This window comes from Salvelinus namaycush, unplaced genomic scaffold (assembly GCF_016432855.1).
Source record: "Salvelinus namaycush isolate Seneca unplaced genomic scaffold, SaNama_1.0 Scaffold344, whole genome shotgun sequence".
In the NCBI taxonomy this organism is placed as follows: Eukaryota; Metazoa; Chordata; class Actinopteri; order Salmoniformes; family Salmonidae; genus Salvelinus; species Salvelinus namaycush.
In genome coordinates, this window is record NW_024060386.1 from 54,050 (window position 1) to 75,349 (window position 21,300).

The following is a 21,300-nucleotide window of genomic DNA, read 5'->3' on the forward strand; positions in this document are numbered from 1 at the left end:
AACAGAATGCTGACTGCAAGACTAGGCAAGAGAAGGCCACATAAAGTCATGGGTGAAATTCTAAACAGGGAACCAGCATGTGACCGACGTCCAATAACACGGAGCAATGAAAGAGAGATGACCTGAGAATATAATAATTATCCTATTCATACAGCGACCATTTCACAACCGCCAATCTCCTCATCTCAACAATTAACACTGACCATACAGCGACCACTTGACAACCGCCAATCTCCTCATCTCAACAATTAATGTTGAAATATAATCATTCTCCTATTGACACAGAGACCACTTGACACCTTGATGGGTCTAGAAGTGGGCTGAAGGGGGTCAAGGTCTTTGAGAAATCAGGTTGGCTTCTTTCACCACTGAGGTAGTGACTCAGTTGGATAGGCCTATGCTAACTGGCACCATGACATAATTGCTTGTTTCATTCGTCACGCTCACAACCAATGTATCCTCCAACATTATACACTGAACAAAAATATAAATATAACATGTGTAGTGATGGTCCCATGTTTCATGAGCTGAAATAAAAAGATCACAGAAATGTTCCACATGCAAAAATGAATCCCTTTTAGTGAGCATTTCTCCTTTGCACTGATAATTCATCCACCTGACAGGTGTGGCACATCATGAAGATGATTAAACAGCATGATCATTACACAGGTGCACCTTGTGCTGAGGACAATAAAAGGCCACTCTAAAATGTACAATTTTGTCACACAACACAATGCCACAGATGTCTCAAGTTTTGAGGGAGCGTACAATTGGCATGAGAGCTGTTGACAGAGAATTTAATGTTAATTTCTCTACCATAAGACGGCCTCCAACTTTGTTTTAGAGAACTTGGCAGTTCTCCGGCCTCACAACCGCAGACCAAATATATGGCGTCGTGTTGGCGAGCGTTTTGCTGATGTCAACGTTGTGAACAGAATGGCCCATGGTGGTGGTGGGTTATGGTATGGGCAGACATTAGCTATGGACAATGAACACAATTGCTTTTTATCTATGGTAATTTGAATGTACAGAGACACAGTGATGAGATCCTGAGGCCTATTGTTGTGCCATTCATCCGCCGCCATCACCTCATGTTTCAGCATAATGCACGGCCCCATGTCACAAGGATCTGTACACAATTCCTGGAAGCTGAAAAGTCCCAGTTCTTCCATGGCCTGCATACTGTCGTGGAATTTTCCTGTATTACTCAATAAAGAGAGAGAGAGAGCCAACCACACACAAGTCAGAGTTAAATTATATATGCCATCTTTAATATATATACAAGCTTCACCAAAGCCCTTTAATGACTCTCAGATCAATTCAGTGTCTATAAATGAATTCTCTGAGAGTCATTTACAAAACAATTCTTAGTTTCATTTATAGCCAAGATACACCCCTCTCAACTTACAAAGAATCCTTTACCCGAAAGAAGAGTATCCTATCGCTAGACAGCATCAGCTATAAATCATCGTTCAGTTTGATCTCCCAAGACAAGGTTTAAATCTCATGCTTGATACTTCACTGTCTACCAAAACATTACCTCATCCAATGGCATATATCAATTGTCATTTCTAGATACTCCCAAACCTGGACAAACTCAAAATCAGACAGTGAGCCCCTTAGGTCAAATACTAGGTCAAGATAAGGGCAACCTCAGAGGGGACATACAATGGTTCCAAACACGGCCAAACTCCTTCCCCCTATGAGAAAAGTAGGGAGTGACTGGCGTACAGACATTGTATGAGATAACTAACTGGTTCCCCAATTAATAACTCCATCCCGTCACATGGTTTAGGAATAGTTACAAACAACGTTCCCATAAGAAAACAACGTTCCACTCTGTCCTCCTCCCCTTCTAATATTCTACTTAGCACCACATGGTTTAACAGATACATTGACATATGAAGACAAGCCTGACCTCTCCCCTCTCTGGCCCCAAGTTACCAATCCCTAGCTCAGAAGATTCTAATGAAAAGTATCTCACAAGCATATGATGAAAATAACATCTTATCTATCTATGTTACTTAGCTAAATCTGATTCGGCCACGACAATACTCACCAGACATGTCACCCATGGAGCATGTTTGGGATGCTCTGGATCGACGTGTACGACAGCATGTTCAAGTTACCGCCAATATCCAGTAAATTCACACAGCTATTGAAGAGGAGTGGGACAATATTTCACAGGCCACAATCAACAACCTGATCAATTCCATGTGAAGATGTGTTGTGCTGCATGAGGAAAATGGTGGTCACACCACATACTAACTGGTTTTCTGATCCATGCCTATACCTTTTTTTTAAGGTATCTCTTAACAACAGATGCATATCTGTATTCTCAGTCATGTGAAATCCATAGATTAGGGCCAATTTAATTTATTTCAATTGATTGATTTCCTTATATGAACTGTAACTCAGTAAAATCTGTGAAAATGTTGAATGTTCCGTTTATATTTTTGTTCTGTATACATGTAGCTTCCTCGGCTACCCACCGGGCACATACTGGTTGAATCGTTGTTTCCACGTCATTTCAACCAACGTGGAATATACTTTGAATTGATGTCTGTGCCCAGTGGGTATATGGGTCTGAGTCATCCCCATGCATTGGGTTTCAAACTAAAAGCCTTATATCACGGTAAAAGAGAATACAGACACCGTAGGCTACCTATTTGTAGTCATTGTGAATAGCCCTAATGAATGACACAATCTGGACATACACTACCGTTCAAAAGATTGGGGTCACTTAGTAATGTTCTTGTTTTCCATGAAAACATACATGAAATTAGTTGTAAAATGAATAGGAAATATAGTCAAGATGTTGACAGGGTTATTAAAAGCCCAAAAAAAGAAGTGACCCCAAACTTTTAAACGGTAGAGTACCTGCAGTTTGTCTTTCCTGAGACATATTTTGGGATCTAAGAAGTGCTAAATACATGGTTGGTTGTAGCCTACCATCCGCGGGCAAGTCTGCCCCCGGGCCATTACCAGCCTGCGGTGTCCTGCTCTGCGCTGATTGGCCTAGATCGAGGGTGTGTTCGCAGCATGGGTAGGGTTTGGACAGACGTGGATTCAGAAGGAGATTCCAAACCGTGGTAGGTACAGCCAACCTACAGGCAGCGGGCCAGCCGAGTAGGGCAACAAACACTACATACACAACACCTACACTGCTTCCAAAAGTGATCCTTCATGCGCCCAGGGCTCCTTGAGAGGTGGATCGTTTTATGTCACTGTTATGGTGTTTAATAATGTTAGGTTATATCCTATGTAACGTTTCATAGGCTACAGTAGGCTACAGTTTGTTTTCAGAGAGAAAGAATAAGCACACTGTCGTTTAAAGCGGTGATGTAGATTCTTCCGTTCATCTATTTATCATGATAACACTCTCGGATTCCCGTTGCTCATCTCATTCCGTTCCGATTCGTGTGGCTGCCGAGTAAAACCTTACCACTGCTCTCACTGTCTGTGAGTCTCTCCGGGCTATTTTCAGCTTTAGCAGGAACTTCGCCAAAACGACTATTTCTCAGCGGCTCTGAATTCCTCGAGATGGCCAGGCTGCATCTCGTTCTGTTTTTTCCACAGATGTGGTCAATTTAGCACGATTCATCCCGCTCGCTGCACTGCAGGCCAATTTAAAACGATAAATAATCAAACCAGACGGGAATATTTCCGAGTCGTGGCATGACCATCATAACTTTGGTTAACAATTAGAAGACAATGCGGTATAATCTAAATGTGCATGTGATTGCATGGCCAGACTAAAAATAGGAGTTTATTAGGCAAATCCGAACCCGTGCCAAAACCACGCATAAAACGTTGCTTGACACATTTGGCAAAAACAACAGATAGCACGCAGTGCAATATAATTCTTAATTACATGTTTATTATATTTGGGGCTAGTCAAAGTGGTGGGCCGAGTAGCCTATAGGCTAGTGTCTATCACTGCAGCTTACATAAGATCACATCACTGCCTCTGCCAAGTGGTCTGGAGCATATTGGCATATAGCTGGTAGCAACTTTGGACCAACATTCCTCATGGTTAAATCCATTTGAATTCAATCACTTTTTTGACAACATCCCTTTTGGTTTAAACAAAACTTTCCATACATGTTTGTCCATGGAAGAAGGGGTCAGAAAGTGATGTTTTGGACCTGAATAGCAAAACATTCAGAAGATAAAGGTGCTCGAAGTTGACCCATTCTGCATACCCTACCATGAAACATCCATGTCTTCATTACTGGAAAAGATAAACGGTTGACTTTGATATAATTTAAAAGCTTGTCAAACTACTTTATTATGGTTTAAAAAATTAAAAAATAATAATCATCATTTTTAAACTATTAATGTAAATTATCTAAAAATGCATAAACTCCTATGTTGTAGTTTAGACCCTATTTCACCTAATCTGAGCTTTTTTGTGTTGTGCCCATCATTGGTTGAGACAGAACATGCTCTTGAATACAGGGTGGGTGTCATTTCAATCATAGAAATATAATTCATAGAATGAACCTATCCCTTCAGAGTGGGTGTCATTTCAATCATAGAAATATAATTCATAGAATGGACCTATCCCTTCAGGGTGGGTGCCATTTCAATCATATAAATATAATTCATAGAATGGTCCTATCCCTTCAGGGTGGGTGTCATTTCAATCATAGAAATATAATTCATAGAATGGACCTATCCCTTCAGGGTGGGTGCCATTTCAATCATAGAAATATAATTCATAGTATGGTCCTATCTCTTCAGGGTGGGTGTCATTTCAATCATAGAAATATAATTCATAGAATGGACATATCCCTTCAGGGTGGGTGCCATTTCAATCATAGAAATATAATTCATAGTATGGTCCTATCTCTTCAGGGTGGGCGTCATTTCAATCATATAAATATAATTCACAGAATGGGCATATCCCTTCAAGGTGGGTCTCAAAAAAATCATAGAAATATAATTCACAGAATGGACCTATCCATTCAGACCACTGCAATTTAGCTGGCACACCATTGAAATTGACTTTAGTTAAATGTTTAACATCTAATTACTAACGCAAAGATGACCGCCAGTCCAACCACGTCGAATGTCGTGGGTGGAATGGTCATGTCTATTCTGTTATATATATTTCAATGATTTCAATAGGTTTCCTATGGAGGATTGACAGTGTCATTTAAAACCACAGATGTTCCCATTCAAGTCAACATTCTCTGATGTGTGGACCTCCAACCATCTTTGTGATACCATTTGAAAATGAATACTTCAATTGTATTCCCATTTTAGTACATTTATCAGCTAAAACATGACACCCACCCTGTATTCAAGAGCATGTTGTGTCTCAACTGATGGTGTGCACAACACAGAAACCTTCAATGATGTAAAATAGGGTCTAAGCTACAACATATGCTAATAAGAAGAAAATTATCAGAGTTTACACATTTAATTGACGTTAAAAGTTTTTAAAAATATATATTTTTTAAATTAAAAAACAGTATTATTATTTTTTTATCCTAAAATAGTTTGAAAACCCTGTTCGTAAGCTTTTAAATTATATAATTTTTTTTCCAGTGATGAAGACACGGATGTCTCATGGTATGGTGGTGTATGCAAAATGGGTCAACTCTGAACACCTTTATCTCTTGAATGTTTTGTCATTCAGGTCCAAAAAGTCACGTTCTGAGCACTTCTACAATGGGCAAATATGTATGGAAGGTTTCGTTAAATCAAAAGGGGTGCTGTCAAAAAGTCCCTATATCTAACACAATTGATTCCCATTCAAATCATATTTTCCCTAACCCTAACTCGTAACCCTAACCATAAACTACGAACCCTAACTCTAACCCTAACACTAATTCTAACCTAGAAATAACCTTTTTCCTTGTGGGAACTAGCAAAATGCCCCCAGTTGGTCAAATTTTAGTTAGTTAACTATTCTTTTGGGGACTTCTGGTCTTAAACACATCCACACACACACCTACAAGAGGTGGTGGTTAAACACGTCCCCACACACACACACACACACACACACACACACACACACACACACACACACACACACACACACACACACACACACACACACACACACACACACACACACACACACACACACACACACACACACACACACACACACACACACCTGCCATAGGTGGAGGTTAAACACGTCCACACATCATCTCCACCACACACTGTGTTTCTGTATTTGGTTTGCCTGTAGGGGGTGGCTTCCGAATGATGCAATCCCTACCAAACATTACCAGCCTGTCACTTTCCTTCCATCCACGTTTCTCTTATCCTCTCCTCCCGTTCCTCTTATCCTCTCCTCTCGTGCCTCTTATCCTCTCCTCCCGTTCCTCTTGTCCTCTCCTCCCGTTCCTCTTATCCTCTCCTCCCGTTCTCTTATCCTCTCCTCCCGTTCCTCTTATCCTCTCCTCCCGTTCTCTTGTCCTCTCCTCCCGTTCTCTTATCCTCTCCTCCCGTTCCTCTTATCCTCTCCTCCCGTTCTCTTATCCTCTCCTCCCGTTCCTCTTATCCTCTCCTCCCGTTCTCTTATCCTCTCCTCCCGTTCCTCTTATCCTCTCCTCCCGTTCTCTTATCCTCTCCTCCCGTTCCTCTTATCCTCTCCTCCCGTTCTCTTATCCTCTCCTCCCGTTCTCTTATCCTCTCCTCCCGTTCCTCTTATCCTCTCCTCCCGTTCTCTTATCCTCTCCTCCCGTTCCTCTTATCCTCTCCTCCCGTTCTCTTATCCTCTCCTCCCGTTCCTCTTATCCTCTCCTCCCGTTCTCTTATCCTCTCCTCCTGTTCCTTTTCTTATATCCTCTTCTGTTCTCCTCTCCTTTCTTCTCCTCACCTCTCTCTTCTCCTGCTCTTTTCCCCTCTTCTTCTTCTCCACCTCATTTCCTCCTATCTCCACTTCCCTTATTGTCTTGGCCCTGGCATGATGGTGCACCCTACCAGACAGTCTCAGATATGGGTCTCTCAGTGTGTGTGTTTGATGAGAATCCCATCATACCTCTCCAGTTCATGCATGTCTCCAGGACAACACCAACACATGCATGGACCAGGAGTCCACTGATTGACTGTATATAAAAGGAGTGAATTCAGGGAAAGTGGGGCTAGAAGAGTATGCCCTGTACTGTATGCATGTACTATGACAATCTGTTCAGAATCCTTCAGCCTGACTCTTACTAAGCTACAGTTTCTCTTGGAGAGGAAGCACTGACAGCGGGCACATGCACAAGTTAATACTCTACTGATTCATTAGGAAACGTGCATCATATAGGCATAGTGGATAGTGCTACTGCAATTAACAACAAATTCATAAATAGAAACATGTAATAACACAGCAAATATATTATAACCAAAATAGAGCAAGGCTATCAATGGGAACAATATAAGACCAATCAACACACTGTTTCCTCATATGTTGTGGGAAAATATATTTGCCAATGATGTTTTACCTTGTATCCACCAATATGTTATTCAAAGTATTACATAAATCGAACCACAACAGATGTGTCCTGTTAATATCATTCTATGTTATTACATTGTAGGCTAATAGCTGTTGGCATGCCAACATGATTCTGACACGTGTGTTTACAAATGTTTTCTTTCCTCAGATGCAAGCAACAACAAGAGACAGGTTTCTTAGCCAAACACTAGTAAATAACCACCTACTCATACACACTTCTTTTACAAGAGGAGCTTTTATGGCAAGACGGGACTTTCACTGGACACTCCCCTCTCAACCTTAGACGTGGATGTCTGCGTCTCTGATTGGTCGCTGAGCTTGGCTGACAACACCTGCTTGACTCCATCTAAATTGACGACCCGCCCGGGCTCTGGGAAATATAGGCAGCATCCCTGCTGTCCCAGCGCTCACTCTCTCTTTCTGTCTCACTCTCTGCGCTGCCCGCCTGAATACAGTCTACAGCCGTGAGTGCTACTGAGTTACCACAGACAGACAGAGAGCAGACTGGCTGGTTGGACCAGCGCGTTTCCGATACAACACTGCATCATTGTCTCAGAGCAGAGGGAAGGCAGACTTTAGCACAGGTACATACTGGTCTTCACAGATAGAGGCAGAAATGTGGTTTAAATTTGCAACAGTACTGCTGGTTTTGTCAGTTTTGGAGCAAGTGGTGGGATTGGATAATATCGATGTTCATGACAACCCGTCAGAGAAACCGGCAAGCCAGAAAGGACGGATGTCTCTGCAGAACACAGGTAAGAAAGAGCACGCACGCGCAGAGAGAGAGAGAGAGTCAATGCTGACGGATTTGGTATGGGAAGTGGGTCGATGTTGAAATTATGTTATCAGAATACAGATCACTGGGATACATTTGCGCGAGCGGGACCGCAAGCTTGTGTGCACGTGCTCTCCGCGCGGTGTATTTTAGAGCGACGAAGACGTTATTTCTCTCTCTCTCCCTCTGCATTCATCTGTTTCTTGACCGAAATACTGGCTTTATCATGGATGAGATTACCCTTTTCAGATGATCCAGAAAGGGGATATATTGTAAATACAGGGTGACAGAAATGCAATATGTTAGTAAACTATTAATAGACAGGCACAAGGTAGGTCATGATAGATAATGTATATGGCAGCTCCTCTAGGTGTGTTTGTGTGTGCGCGCGTTTGAGTTGTTTTCCCCCCGCGTATGCTCGATACAATGTGCTTGGTTCAAAGTTAGCCAACATCCAGCCGATCCATTGGCAACCAGTATGCGTTTTGCATTTAAATGAAACAAACTTGGCAAAATGACTTAGCCTATGAGCAAGCCACCACAGTTGAGTGATTATCATGTGGCTACAATAGAGCCTAGGCTACAATGTAATGGAAAACTGTAATTTATAAGGTAATTTGAGGTATTATAAACAGTAAAATAAAATACAACTCTGAAATGTTTAACTGCAGAATAATGTAAATTATGGTGCATTATGTGAAAATGTGCTGTATTTCGAATGGTACTGTAATTTCCTCCCATATAATACAGTGCCTTACTGTATCTTTGGAGCATCAAACACCTTTGACCACTAGTGGGAATGGTATTGTTGTTTCTGGCGTATTAACAAAGGCTTTCAAACTGGCAACAACTACAGGGCAAAACAGACCAAAAGGACTTGGCAAAATGCTCAACCATTTCATTTAAGAGTACTGCCACTCTAATATGGCCCCTATACATGTACAATTGGTTTGCCACTATAACCACATAGGAGTTAAATTGGTACAGCATTCTCACTCACAGGTGCAACAAATATAGCATCTTACAAGGCACGACTCAAAATATGTTAATTTAAGGCTTCCAGAAGTGCAATTGATATAAAACACAAAATATTCATTAATATGGTGTAATGTGCAGACACTTTATCAAGTGACCAAACTGCTTGTACAAATCCCTTGTAATTAGAGTAAATACTGTGAAATACAAACCCCTCCCCTCAATGAATTTCATTCATTAATTAATTTAGTCATTCATTCATTCTGATTAAAGTAGCATACCCTGAATGCTGATAGGCTGACAGTCGTGGTATATCAGACTATACCAAGGGTATTACAAAACATGCACTGTTACTGCTCTAATGACGTTGGTAACCAGTTTATAATAGCAATAAGGCACTTCAGGGGTTTGTGGTATATGACCACTTTGTGTTGTGCCTAAGAACAGCCCTTAGCTGTGGTATATTGACCATATACCACATCCCCTCGGGCCTTATTGCTTAAGTATAATGCAGCCAATAGTGTTACAGTAATGTAATATGAGATACAGCATTTTACTCGCCACATAGCTGCCTGTAAGATACTGTGAAATTCATGGTAACCGCTTTAAGGCTCGCACACATCGCACCTAATGTGGTTCTAGCGTTCAACTAACGACCATTCAGCGCGCTGTGTTTTAGGGACTCCCGCTACAAACGTCTGACTGCCGAGATTTTTCACTCGAGTCTACATGTAAAATCGGTTCGCAAATTACGTTCAAAGATGTTAAGTACTCTTGTCCAGCAAACGCTTTTGGTGTCTGAGCCCTTACAGTGGACTCCAGGCGTTAACTGTTGATTGTTAGGCTCCTACAAAGCATGCTGATAGGGAATGATGCAATCGCCTCATGCAGGGCTGTTGTTCTGCATTCTTAACAGGAATCCTAGTCCCTTAGGAAAGGCCTACGGTCTATTCAAAATAACCAATGTTATGAAATAAATACATATATTCATTATTCAATATAAATATCATGAGAATGTAAGGGTTTCTAATCCTTGTAGTTGCAGGGACATCTCTGATGCAGCTCTGCACAGTAGAGTCCCTCAGTCAGTCAGAGTCCCACACCACACCACTGTGTAATTCAATGCACGTTGCCGCCAGCTCGGACGAGCCAGGCACATTCCCGTGTAAACGTCAACACAAGCACTCGCTGCCGACAGCAGCTCATTTTCCTGCAGAGCACCAAAGTTAAACCCAGTGACTACATACCCTTTTTTCTCTCGCGCGCGCGCACACATACACACACAAACCTCCCCCCAACAGAGCAGTCCTTGTTGACAAGCATCATTTCTTCCAGTGATTTGCTCTAGGTATATTTATGCATATCTCCAACTAAGACACATACTGTATGTCCAAGACTCATATATCCTATGATGTCTAAAACATGCTAACCCTTTCTCAATGGCCCATATGGAATACCATAGCAGTATAGTAATTGGTTCTATCCCATGTGAACCGAATGGCTCAGTGGCAGTGACTGGAGGAGATGGGGGTGACTGGAGGAGAGGAGATGGGGGTGACTGGAGGAGAGGAGAGGGGGGTGACTGGAGGAGAGGGGGATGACTGGAGGATAGGGGGATGACTGGAGGAGAGGGGGTGACTGGAGGAGAGGAGGGTGACTGGAGGAGAGGGGCTGACTGGAGGAGAGGAGAGGGGGGTGACTGGAGGAGAGGAGAGGGGGGTGACTGGAGGAGAGGGGGATGACTAGAGGAGAGGGAGATGAAGAACCTTTCATCTCCCAACTGACGGGGACTCACTCTCTCTGTGGGTCTTCAAGACTGATTACAGAAGTTTTGAAAATACATTTTTGTTTGAACCCATATAGTCCAAAATAAACACTTATACTAGGCCCATGTGTAGCCTAACATGCTGACCAGACCGGACACGTCGCGTGCGCAAGCGTTGCAAAATAAATTTAGAAATCCATGTTATTCAATTATTGCACCCACACTGCTCGCGCGCGCCAACGAGCGTCTGCGACGCCAGGGGCTAAAATAGAACTCATTCCTATTTCTGACGCAGATCGCGCTGCAAGTCCTGCCTCTCCCATCTCCTCGTTGGTTTATAGAAGCAGGTACCCACGTGCCATCTCCTCATTGGTTTATAGAAGCAGGTACCCACGTGCCATCTCCTCATTGGTTAAACCCACGTGGGTGATAGAAAGACGAACTGTTTTGCCGGTAGTCGTGGTAATAGAATGAAAGTTTAGATGCAATCACCATATAATTTAAACGATGAAAAGGCCTGGAAGGAGGAGAGATGACTAGAAACGATTCGGTTGGCCGTTTTATGTGTGGAATAATTGTCGGAGTAGAGATCCTTGTGCATTTCAGGTAAAATAACAACTCAATGTTTATATCCCAGGACAAATTAGCTAGCAACAGCAAACTAGCTAAATAGGACAAATTAACGTTAGCTAGCAAGTGCAAGCTAACTAGCTAAATTACCATACATGTTTAATGCTTTTTGACCTGTCCCCAAATTAATGTCATTGGTTCAGAGTTTGTTTTGATATTTTAACCTTGCGTGTCGTGATCGCGTTTGGTGTGGGGGGGCAAAATAAATGTATGCACGATGGCGCACGCGCGCAGCCGGTTTGGGCAAGGTGTAACACCGTGTGCCATGTACACTATACATTATTTAACTAGGCAAGTCAGTTAAGAACAAATTATTGTTTATAATGACGGCCTACCCCTGCCAAACCCTAACCCGGACGACGCTGGGCCAATTGTGCACCGCCCTATGGGACTCCCAATCACGGCCTGGAATCGAACCAGGGTCTGTAGTGACGCCTCTAGCACTGAGATGCAGTGCCTTAGACCGCTGCGCCTCTCGGGAGCCAAAGGGAAGGCCTCTCTAAATATCCTACCATTTAGGAAGGCCTCTAAATATCCTACCATTTAGGAAGGCCTCTAAATATCCTACCATTTAGGAAGGCCTCTAAATATCCTACCATTTGGGGTTAACAGGCAGACTTTTCCCACTCTCCTGGTCATTTCATTTCGGTCCACTATCATTTGTTTTATTCCTGTCCTCCTTGGCTGCCACTGGCCAGGCGTTGTATAAGATTGTATAACATCTACATTTTAGTCATTTAGCAGATGCTCTTATCCAGAGCCACTTACTGGAGTGAGTATATACATTTGTCATACTGATCCCCCGTGGGAATTGAGCCCACAGCCCTGGCGTTCCAAGCGTCATGCTCTACCAACTGAGTTACACGGACAGCGAGAGGCCCAAGGGTGATGCCAACTGCCAACCTACTACAGCCCTGGACTGGACTGGTACACATATCTTCTCCGCTGTATATTTGGATACTCCGGTTTCAATGGTAACATCAACCACTGGTCTTACCAGAGTCATGTCACATTGGGCTGCATTATCAAACATTGTATGTGTCCCACTCTATCTTCTATAGTGCAGTATAGGGACAGGAACACTGTCTAGTCTAGTCCAGTCCAGTCACCTGTCCAGTCACCAGTCCATTCACATCACCTGTCCGCTCCAGTCCAGTCACCTATCCAGTCTAGTCACCAGTCTAGTCCAGTCCAGTCACCTGTCCGCTCCAGTCCAGTCACCTATCCAGTCCAGTCATCTGTCAAGTCCAGTCACCAGTCCAGTCCAGTCACCTATCAAGTCCAGTCATCTGTCAAGTCCAGTCACCAGTCCAGTCCAGTCACCTATCCAGTCCAGTCATCTGTCAAGTCCAGTCACCAGTCCAGTCCATCTCTCCACAGCAGCCCGGCCAGTTAGTCACTTAGAAAGATCCTGTGAAAAGTTGAAGAGGGTCAAATATGTGTACCTGGCAGCACAGACAGGAAAGACTAATTATCTATAAACTAATACACAGTCACTCATCTACATGATTGTTTAATACCAGGAAAACTGACACCGGTTGACTAAAGGCACAACTAAAGGCACAATAGTAATGACTTCTGCGTTTGTATGTTCTCCTCTAGTACACAACGCTGTATCTGTATCTGCAGTGCAGCATCCCCTCCTATCCTCACACCAGGCAATGCAGATGTATTTTGACGCAGAATGACACAGTAATAATCTCTCTGTCACCCTGCATTCATCTGCATACCCCTCTGGTCTGTCTCTCTCTGTGGAGAGAAGAGGAGAGATGTTGTTTTCTTATCTCTGACGCTGAAGCCTGGAGGCTGGTTTAGTATGTATCTACTACACTGACAGTAGAAAGAGGGAGCATCCCAAATGACACCCTGTTTCCTATATGGTGCACTACTATGGACCAGGGTCCACATAGGAGCCAGTCTCTCTGCCATGGGAATTCAAATCTCAGCCTGGATGTCCAGACCTAATCTCCCTAACTGAATGATTAATGTTACTGATTGGCCAGAGAGTCACCTGGTGGGAAATGATGAAAACATGAACATGTTTTGTTTGTTACACATGGACAAAGGAGGGGGGGGGGGGGGGGGGTATTTGAGAAAAGGGGCCTAGAACTCTTAATCTACTAACAGAACCATAGGTTAGAACGTTAAAAAGAAGATTACAAGGAAATAACAGCTTTGAGACCACAAGGAAATAACAGCTTAGGGATAAAAAGGAAATAACAGCTCTGAGACCATGCTGTATCACTACATGTAATGGGGATAGAGGTTGATGCTTGATAGTAGACTGTAAGTGTCAGTGACAACTCTCTCTCCATCTCTCTCTCCCTCCAGCTGAGATCCAGCACTGTCTGGTGAGTGCAGGAGACGTGGGCTGCGGTGTGTTTGAGTGTTTTGAGAACAACTCTTGTGAGATCAGAGGCCTGCAGGAGATCTGTCTGACCTTCCTACACAACGCCGGAAAGTTCGACTCCCAGGTAAGGCACTCTGCGTGTATGTGTGTGTGTGTGTGTGTGTGTTTGTGTTTAAGTCTACATGTGTATGTGTGCACACGTGGATTTATTGAGTGTGTTTGCCAACATGTGCGTTCGTATGTGTTTGTGTGCCCCAGTTCCCTTCCCTCTCCCACGGAGGTCAGGTCTCTGTGTGTCAGGGCAGAGGGCTCCAGGGCCAGGGGTAGCCAGCTGGCACCATGCCGAGCCAGATCCCCTTTCAGACGGGTAGAACAGGCTCTGTCCCGGCCTCTCACTGCGCCATCAGAATGAGTTCTAACCATCCTACAACTAGAACATCTACAGTCTATTCGGGAAAGTATTCAGACCCCTTCCCTTTTACCACATTTTCTTACGTTACATCTTTATTCTAAAATATATTAAATAAATAAAAAATCCTCATCAATCTACACACCATACCCTATAGTGACAAAGTCAAGACAGGTTTTTAGAAATTTCAGCAAATGTATAAAAAATATTTTAAAAATATCTTATTTACATAAGTATTCAGACCCTTTGCTATGAGATTCGAAATTGAGCTCAGGTGAATCCTGTTACCATTGATCATCCTTGAGATGTTTCAACAACTTGATTGGAGAACACCTGTGGCAAGGTCGCAGTTGTAAATGAGAACTTGTTCTCAACTAGCCTACCTGGTTAAATAAAGGGGGGAAAAATAATAATAATATTAATAAAAATGAAATTGATCGGACATGATTTGGAAAGGCACACTCCTTTCTATATAAGTGCCCACAGTTGACAGTGCATGTCAGAGCAAAAACCAAGCGATGATGTCGAAGGAATTGTCCATAGTGCTGAGAGACAGGATTGAGTCGAGGCACAGATCTGGGGAAGGGTACCAAAAAATATCTGCAGCATTGAAGGTCCCCAAGCACAGAGTGGTCTCCATCATTCTTAAACGGAGGAAGTTTGGAACCACCAAGACTCTTCCTAGAGCTGCTAGCCCGGCCAAACTGAGCAATTGGGGGAGAAGGGCCTTGGTCAGGGTGCTGACCAAGAACCCGATGGTCACTCTGACAGAGCTCCAGAACTCCTCTGTGGAGATGAGAGAACCTTCCAGAAGGACAAACATCTCTACAGCACTCTACCAATCAGGCCTCAGACTGGGGCGAAGGTTCACCTTCCAACAGGACAACAACCCTAAGCACACATCCCAAGAGTGAGCAAAGCTGTCATCAAGGCAAAGGGTGGCTACTTTGAAGAATATCAAATATATTTAGATTTGTTTAACATTTTTTGGGTTATTACGTGATTCCATATGTGTTATTTCATAGTTTTGATGTCTTCACTATTATTCTACAATGTAGAAAATAGTAAAAAATAAAGAAAAACCCTTGAATGAGTAGATGTGTCCAAACTTTCACTGGTACTGTATGTAAATGTGATATTTCAGTTTTGTATTTTTAATACATTTGCAAAAATATTTTAAAAACTGTTTTTGCTTTGTCATTATGAGGTATTTTGTGTATATTGATGAGGATTAAAAAAAAATCTATTTTAGAATAAGGCTGTAACGTAACAAAATGTGGAAAACGTCAAGGGGTCTGAATACTTTTCGAATGCACTGTATGTTCAGGGGTTAGCAGGTTTTTGTTGGTTCAGCACAATCAACCAATCCAATAATCCCCAGCTTCCAATTAGTCCATTCAACCCCTCTCCGCTCCCTTGCATCTATTCCCAAGGTCGTTGCTGTAAAAGAGAATGTCTTCTCAGTCAATCTAACTGGTAAAATACATGTTAAATATAATCATTAATGGTTGAGTGTTCTATATGTCTGTTAGGGTTAGGGTTGAGTGTTCTATAGTTCTGTTAGGGTTAGGGTTGAGTGTTCTATATGTCTGTAAGGGTTAGGGTTGAGTGTTCTATAGTTCTGTTTGGATTAGGGTTGAGTGTTATATAGTTCTGTTAGGGTTAGGGTTGAGTGTTCTATATGTCTGTAAGGGTTAGGGTTGAGTGTTCTATATGTCTGTAAGGGTTAGGGTTGAGTGTTCTATAGTTCTGTTAGGGTTAGGGTTGAGTGTTATATAGTTCTGTTAGGGTTAGGGTTGAATGTTCTATATGTCTGTTAGGGTTAGGGTTGAGTGTTCTATATGTCTGTTAGGGTTAGGGTTGAGTGTTCTATATGTCTGTTAGGGTTGAGTGTTCTATATGTCTGTAAGGGTTAGGGTTGAGTGTTCTATATGTCTGTTAGGGTTGAGTGTTCTATATGTCTGTAAGGGTTAGGGTTGAGTGTTCTATATGTCTGTTAGGGTTGAGTGTTCTATATGTCTGTAAGGGTTAGGGTTGAGTGTTCTATATGTCTGTTAGGGTTAGGGTTGAGTGTTCTATAGTTCTGTAAGGGTTAGGGTTGAGTGTTCTATATGTCTGTAAGGGTTAGGGTTGAGTGTTCTATATGTCTGTTAGGGTTAGGGTGAGTGTTCTATCATTTTGTAAGGGTTAGGGTTGAGTGTTCTATAGTTCTGTTAGGGTTAGGGTTGAGTGTTCTATAGTTCTGTTAGTGTTAGGGTTGAGTGTTGTGTAGTTCTGTAAGGGTTAGGCTTGAGAGTTCTATAGTTCTGCAAGGGTTAAGGTTGAGTGTTCTATATGTCTGTTAGGGTTAGGGTTGAGTGTTCTATAGTTCTGTAAGGGTCAGGGTTGAGTGTTCTATATGTCTGTCAGGGTTAGGGTTGAGTGTTCTATATGTCTGTCAGGGTTAGGGTTGAGTGTTCTATATGTCTGTTAGGGTTAGAGTTGAGTGTTCTATAGTTCTGTAAGGGTTAGGGTTGAGTGTTCTATATGTCTGTAAGGGTTAGGGTTGAGTATTCTATGTGTCTGTTAAGGTTAGGGTTGAGTGTTCTATGTGTCTGTTAAGGTTAGGGTTGAGTGTTCTATAGTTCTGTTAGGGTTAGGGTTGAGTGTGCTATATTTCTGTTAGGGTTAGGGTTGAGAGTTCTATAGTTCTGTAAGGGCTAGGGTTGAGTGTTCTATATGTCTGTTAGGGTTGAGTGTTCTATAGTTCTGTAAGGGTTAAGGTTGAGTGTTCTATATGTCTGTCAGGGTTAGGGTTGAGTGTTCTATAGTTCTGTAAGGGTTAAGGTTGAGTGTTCTATAGTTCTGTAAGGGTTAGGGTTGAGTGTTCTATATGTCTGTTAGGGTTAGGGTTGAGTGTTCTATAGTTCTGTTAGGGTTAGGGTTGAGTGTTCTATATGTCTGTTAGGGTTAGGGTTGAGTGTGCTATATTTCTGTTAGGGTTAGGGTTGAGTGTTCTATATGTCTGTTAGGGTTAGGGTTGAGTGTTCTATATGTCTGTTAGGGTTAGGGTTGAGTGTTCTATATTTCTGTTAGGGTTAGGGTTGAGTGTTCTATATGTCTGTTAGGGTTAGGGTTGAGTGTTCTATATGTCTGTAAGGGTTAGGGTTGAGTGTTCTATATGTCTGTAAGGGTTAGGGTTGAGTGTTCTATAGTTCTGTTTGGGTTAGGGTTGAGTGTTATATAGTTCTGTTAGGGTTAGGGTTGAGTGTTCTATATGTCTGTAAGGGTTAGGGTTGAGTGTTCTATATGTCTGTAAGGGTTAGGGTTGAGTGTTCTATAGTTCTGTTAGGGTTAGGGTTGAGTGTTCTATAGTTATGTTAGGGTTAGGATTGAGCGTTCTATGGTTCTGTTTGGGTTGGGTGTTCTATATGTCTGTTAGGGTTAAGGTTGAGTGTTTTATATGTCTGTTAGGGTTAGGGTTGAGTGTTCTATATGTCTGTTAGGGTTGAGTGTTCTATATGTCTGTTTGGGTTAGGGTTGAGTGTTCTATATGTCTGTTAGCATTAGGGTTTAGTGTTCTATATGTCTGTAAGGGTTAGGGTTGAGTGTTCCAAATGTCTGTGTGTGATCAGGGTAAGGGTTAGGGTTGAGTGTTCTATATCTACTGTGTGTGTTTAGGGTAAGTCGTTCATCAAGGATGCTCTGAAGTGCATGGCCCACGGCTTGAGACACAAGTTCAGCTGCATCAGCAGGAAGTGCCTGGCCATTAAAGAGATGGTGTTCCAGCTGCAGAGAGAGTGTTACCTCAGACACAACCTGTGTTCTGCAGCCAAGGAGAACGTTGCTGTCATGGTGGAGATGATCCACTTCCAGGACCTCTTCCCTAAAGGGTGAGGATGTAGGCATTCATCAGTGTGTTTTTTTCTCTCCCTCTCTCCGTATCATCCCTTCTTTGTCTTCCCTAAAGGGTGAGAAGGCCTATGTCTCTCTTTCTCTCTGACCCTTTGTCTGTCTCTTCCTCCCTCTCCCTCACTCTCTCTGCCTTTCTCTTTCTACTCTTCTCTCTGCCTCTTCCCATTTTGACTTGCCTAGAAGGTAAACCACCCATACCAAGCTGTGGATGTCCAGCCCTATATTCATAAAACAGTATAATAATCCAATGATCTCGCTCTCTCTCTGTCTCTCTCCTACCCGCAGGCCGTATGTGGAGCTGGTCAACATCCTACTGAGCTGTGGGGAGGAGGTGAAGGAGGTCTTAACCAGGAGCGTCCGGCTGCAGTGTGAGCAGAACTGGGGGGCTCTCTGTGACAGCCTGAGTGTCTGCTCTTCCCTCACCCCCCCTCCCGGCCAGGCCCCCTCCTCCCCCGACCACCGCCGCCACAGGTCCCCCCACTCCGAGCCAGACCACCCCAGACCCCCCCGACAGGGGGACAAGGACAAGCCCAGTAAAGGCGGCTTCAACGCCCACCCCCGCAGCCGCAGCCAGGGTCCCCGTCGACAGAGCCCCGAGGCTGGGGTGGTGGCGGAGCAGGAAGGCCCTGAGGCCACAGACATCCGGAGGTGAAAGAGACATTGGACCCTAACTATCCAGAGCCCTCCCTGACTGTGTCACCATCATAGCCCCCTCCCCACACACACATACACACACACAGACATACACATAGGCAGATACTGTACATGCAAGAACACACACATCTACACACATACACAGACTCACTCTCTCTTTCTCTCGCTCTCTCCGTCCTCTATCCCTCTCTCCCCCTCTCCTCTCCAGTCATTCCAGAAGTCCCAAATGGTACATTTGCAGGGTAATGTGGTGTAGCTCATTCAGTTACTCCAGATTGTAGTCCACGATGTTGTTTCTGTTTATTATTGAATAATAATAAGTATTATTATCCTGATTTTTATTTGAAGTGTTAGGGCTTTTTGGGCTCTAATATAGCGTTTCTCAAATCATACTCACTGTAACATCTGATTATGTTGTATTATTTATTTTATTCTTTATGCAATGTTTAAATATCCAAATGTACATAGAAATATACGTATCTATATTTATACAGTACGAACATGTATAAATATAGTCACCATATAAGATTATAGTACATGGTGTGTTCTGTTGTATACCACACCAGACTCCATCACCACCCATCTGTAGATATATAACATACAGCATTGTTGTTTCAAAGTGGGAATGTGTTGTTAGTATTATAATTCTAGATACTTGATGATTAAATACAAACTGTACAGGTTTTGAAGTCCAGTTTTGGCACATATAGCTTGTAGTGCATGAGGTTGGGTTACCATGGCAAAGTAAACAAACTGGTACATTCTCTAATGGCCAGCTTCCATCGTTAGGATTCCTACTATTAGGGCGCCCAGGACACAGCGTCTGTCTGTAGCAGCACATCCATAGTGTGTCTCAAATAGCACCCTATTCCCTACAGAGTGCACTGCTTTTGACCAGGGCCGTATGGGCCAATTGGGATGCAGACAAAGCGTAGTTCTCTCAGAAAACCCTCCTCTGATCTCAGCTAATGTGCTAATGCATCCAGGTGCCTCAACATGCTGGTTCCATCTGTAGTGACTCCTCTCTGTGAGGCTGAGGTTTACTAGAGTGCACTCAACTGGGGTGACAATGTCGTACAGTAAGTAGCACTAGAACGATTCAAAGGTGATTTTCAATTGATTCGGTTTAAAGATTAATTATAGAAACTTTTATTGGACTCTTAGGTACAAACGTTTCTGTTGTTGTGGGAACAGACTCGCAGACATTCATACAGACAGCCCTACAGACACACTACAGACAGTCCTACAGACACTCTACAGTCAGTCCTACAGACACGCTACAGACACGCTACAGGCAGTCCTACAGACCGTCCTACAGACACGCTACAGACAGTCCTACAGAAACGCAGTAGACAGTCCTACAGACACGCTACAGACAGTCCCACAGACACGCTACAGACAGTCCTACAGACACGCTACAGGCAGTCCTACAGACACGCTACAGACAGTCCTACAGAAACGCAGTAGACAGTCCTACAGACACACTACAGACAGTCCCACAGACACGCTACAGACAGTCCTACAGACACGCTACAGACAGTCCTACAGAGACGCTACAGAATGTCTTACAGACACGCTACAGACAGTCCTACCGACACGCTACAGACAGTCCTACAGAGACGCTACAGACTGTCCTACAGACATGCTACAGACGCGCTGCAGACAGTCCTACAGACAGTCCTACAGACATGCTACAGACAGTCCTACATACACGCTACAGTCAGTCCTACAGACACGCTACAGACAGTCCTACAGACAGTCCTACAGACACGCTACAGACAGTCCTACAGACACGCTACAGACAGTCCTACATACACGCTACAGACGCGCTGCAGACAGTCCTACAGACAGTCCTACAGACACACTACAGACAGTAGCACCCCTGTAACTGCATCTCAGCAAGCATCACTAGTGTGATTGATTGATTGATTGATTGATTAGTATGATTGATTGATTGATTAGTATGATTGATTGATTGATTAGTATGATTGATTGATTGATTAGTGTGATTGATTAGTATGATTGATTGATTGATTAGTATGATTGATTAGTATGATTGATTAGTATGATTGATTGATTGATTGATTGACAGGTGTGTTTCTGATGATACCACTGAGCGCTGTACAGCTGAAGCCATCTCCAGACTCACCACTCTAACTGAAGACAGTCTGTACACTAACGTGACACCACAAGACTATGAAAGCCCACTGAGCTAAACGCTTAGGCATTAGCCCAGGGAGATAACACAAATATTGAGCTTTCTGCCGTCAATGCGTTGTATGCAATCAAGTAACCGGAAGCAGTCAATCAACAGTGTCTTCCTGTAGAATCACCAGGTCAGACCAGGGGAGGTAGAGGAGGAGGAGGAGGAGGAGGAGGTGGTAGA

General features: G+C 43.2%; 1 protein-coding gene across 1 annotated transcript; it reads left to right on the plus strand.

Moving 5' to 3' along the window:
* Positions 1–7,858: 7,858 nt before the first annotated feature.
* Positions 7,859–20,903, plus strand: LOC120040357 (stanniocalcin-2-like). The gene is made up of 4 exons (XM_038985546.1): positions 7,859–8,217; positions 13,939–14,081; positions 18,027–18,238; positions 18,546–20,903. Exons 1-4 carry the CDS (start codon positions 8,079–8,081, stop codon positions 18,910–18,912), a joined length of 861 nt encoding a protein of 286 aa, XP_038841474.1. The 5' UTR covers positions 7,859–8,078; the 3' UTR covers positions 18,913–20,903.
* Positions 20,904–21,300: the final 397 nt, after the last annotated feature.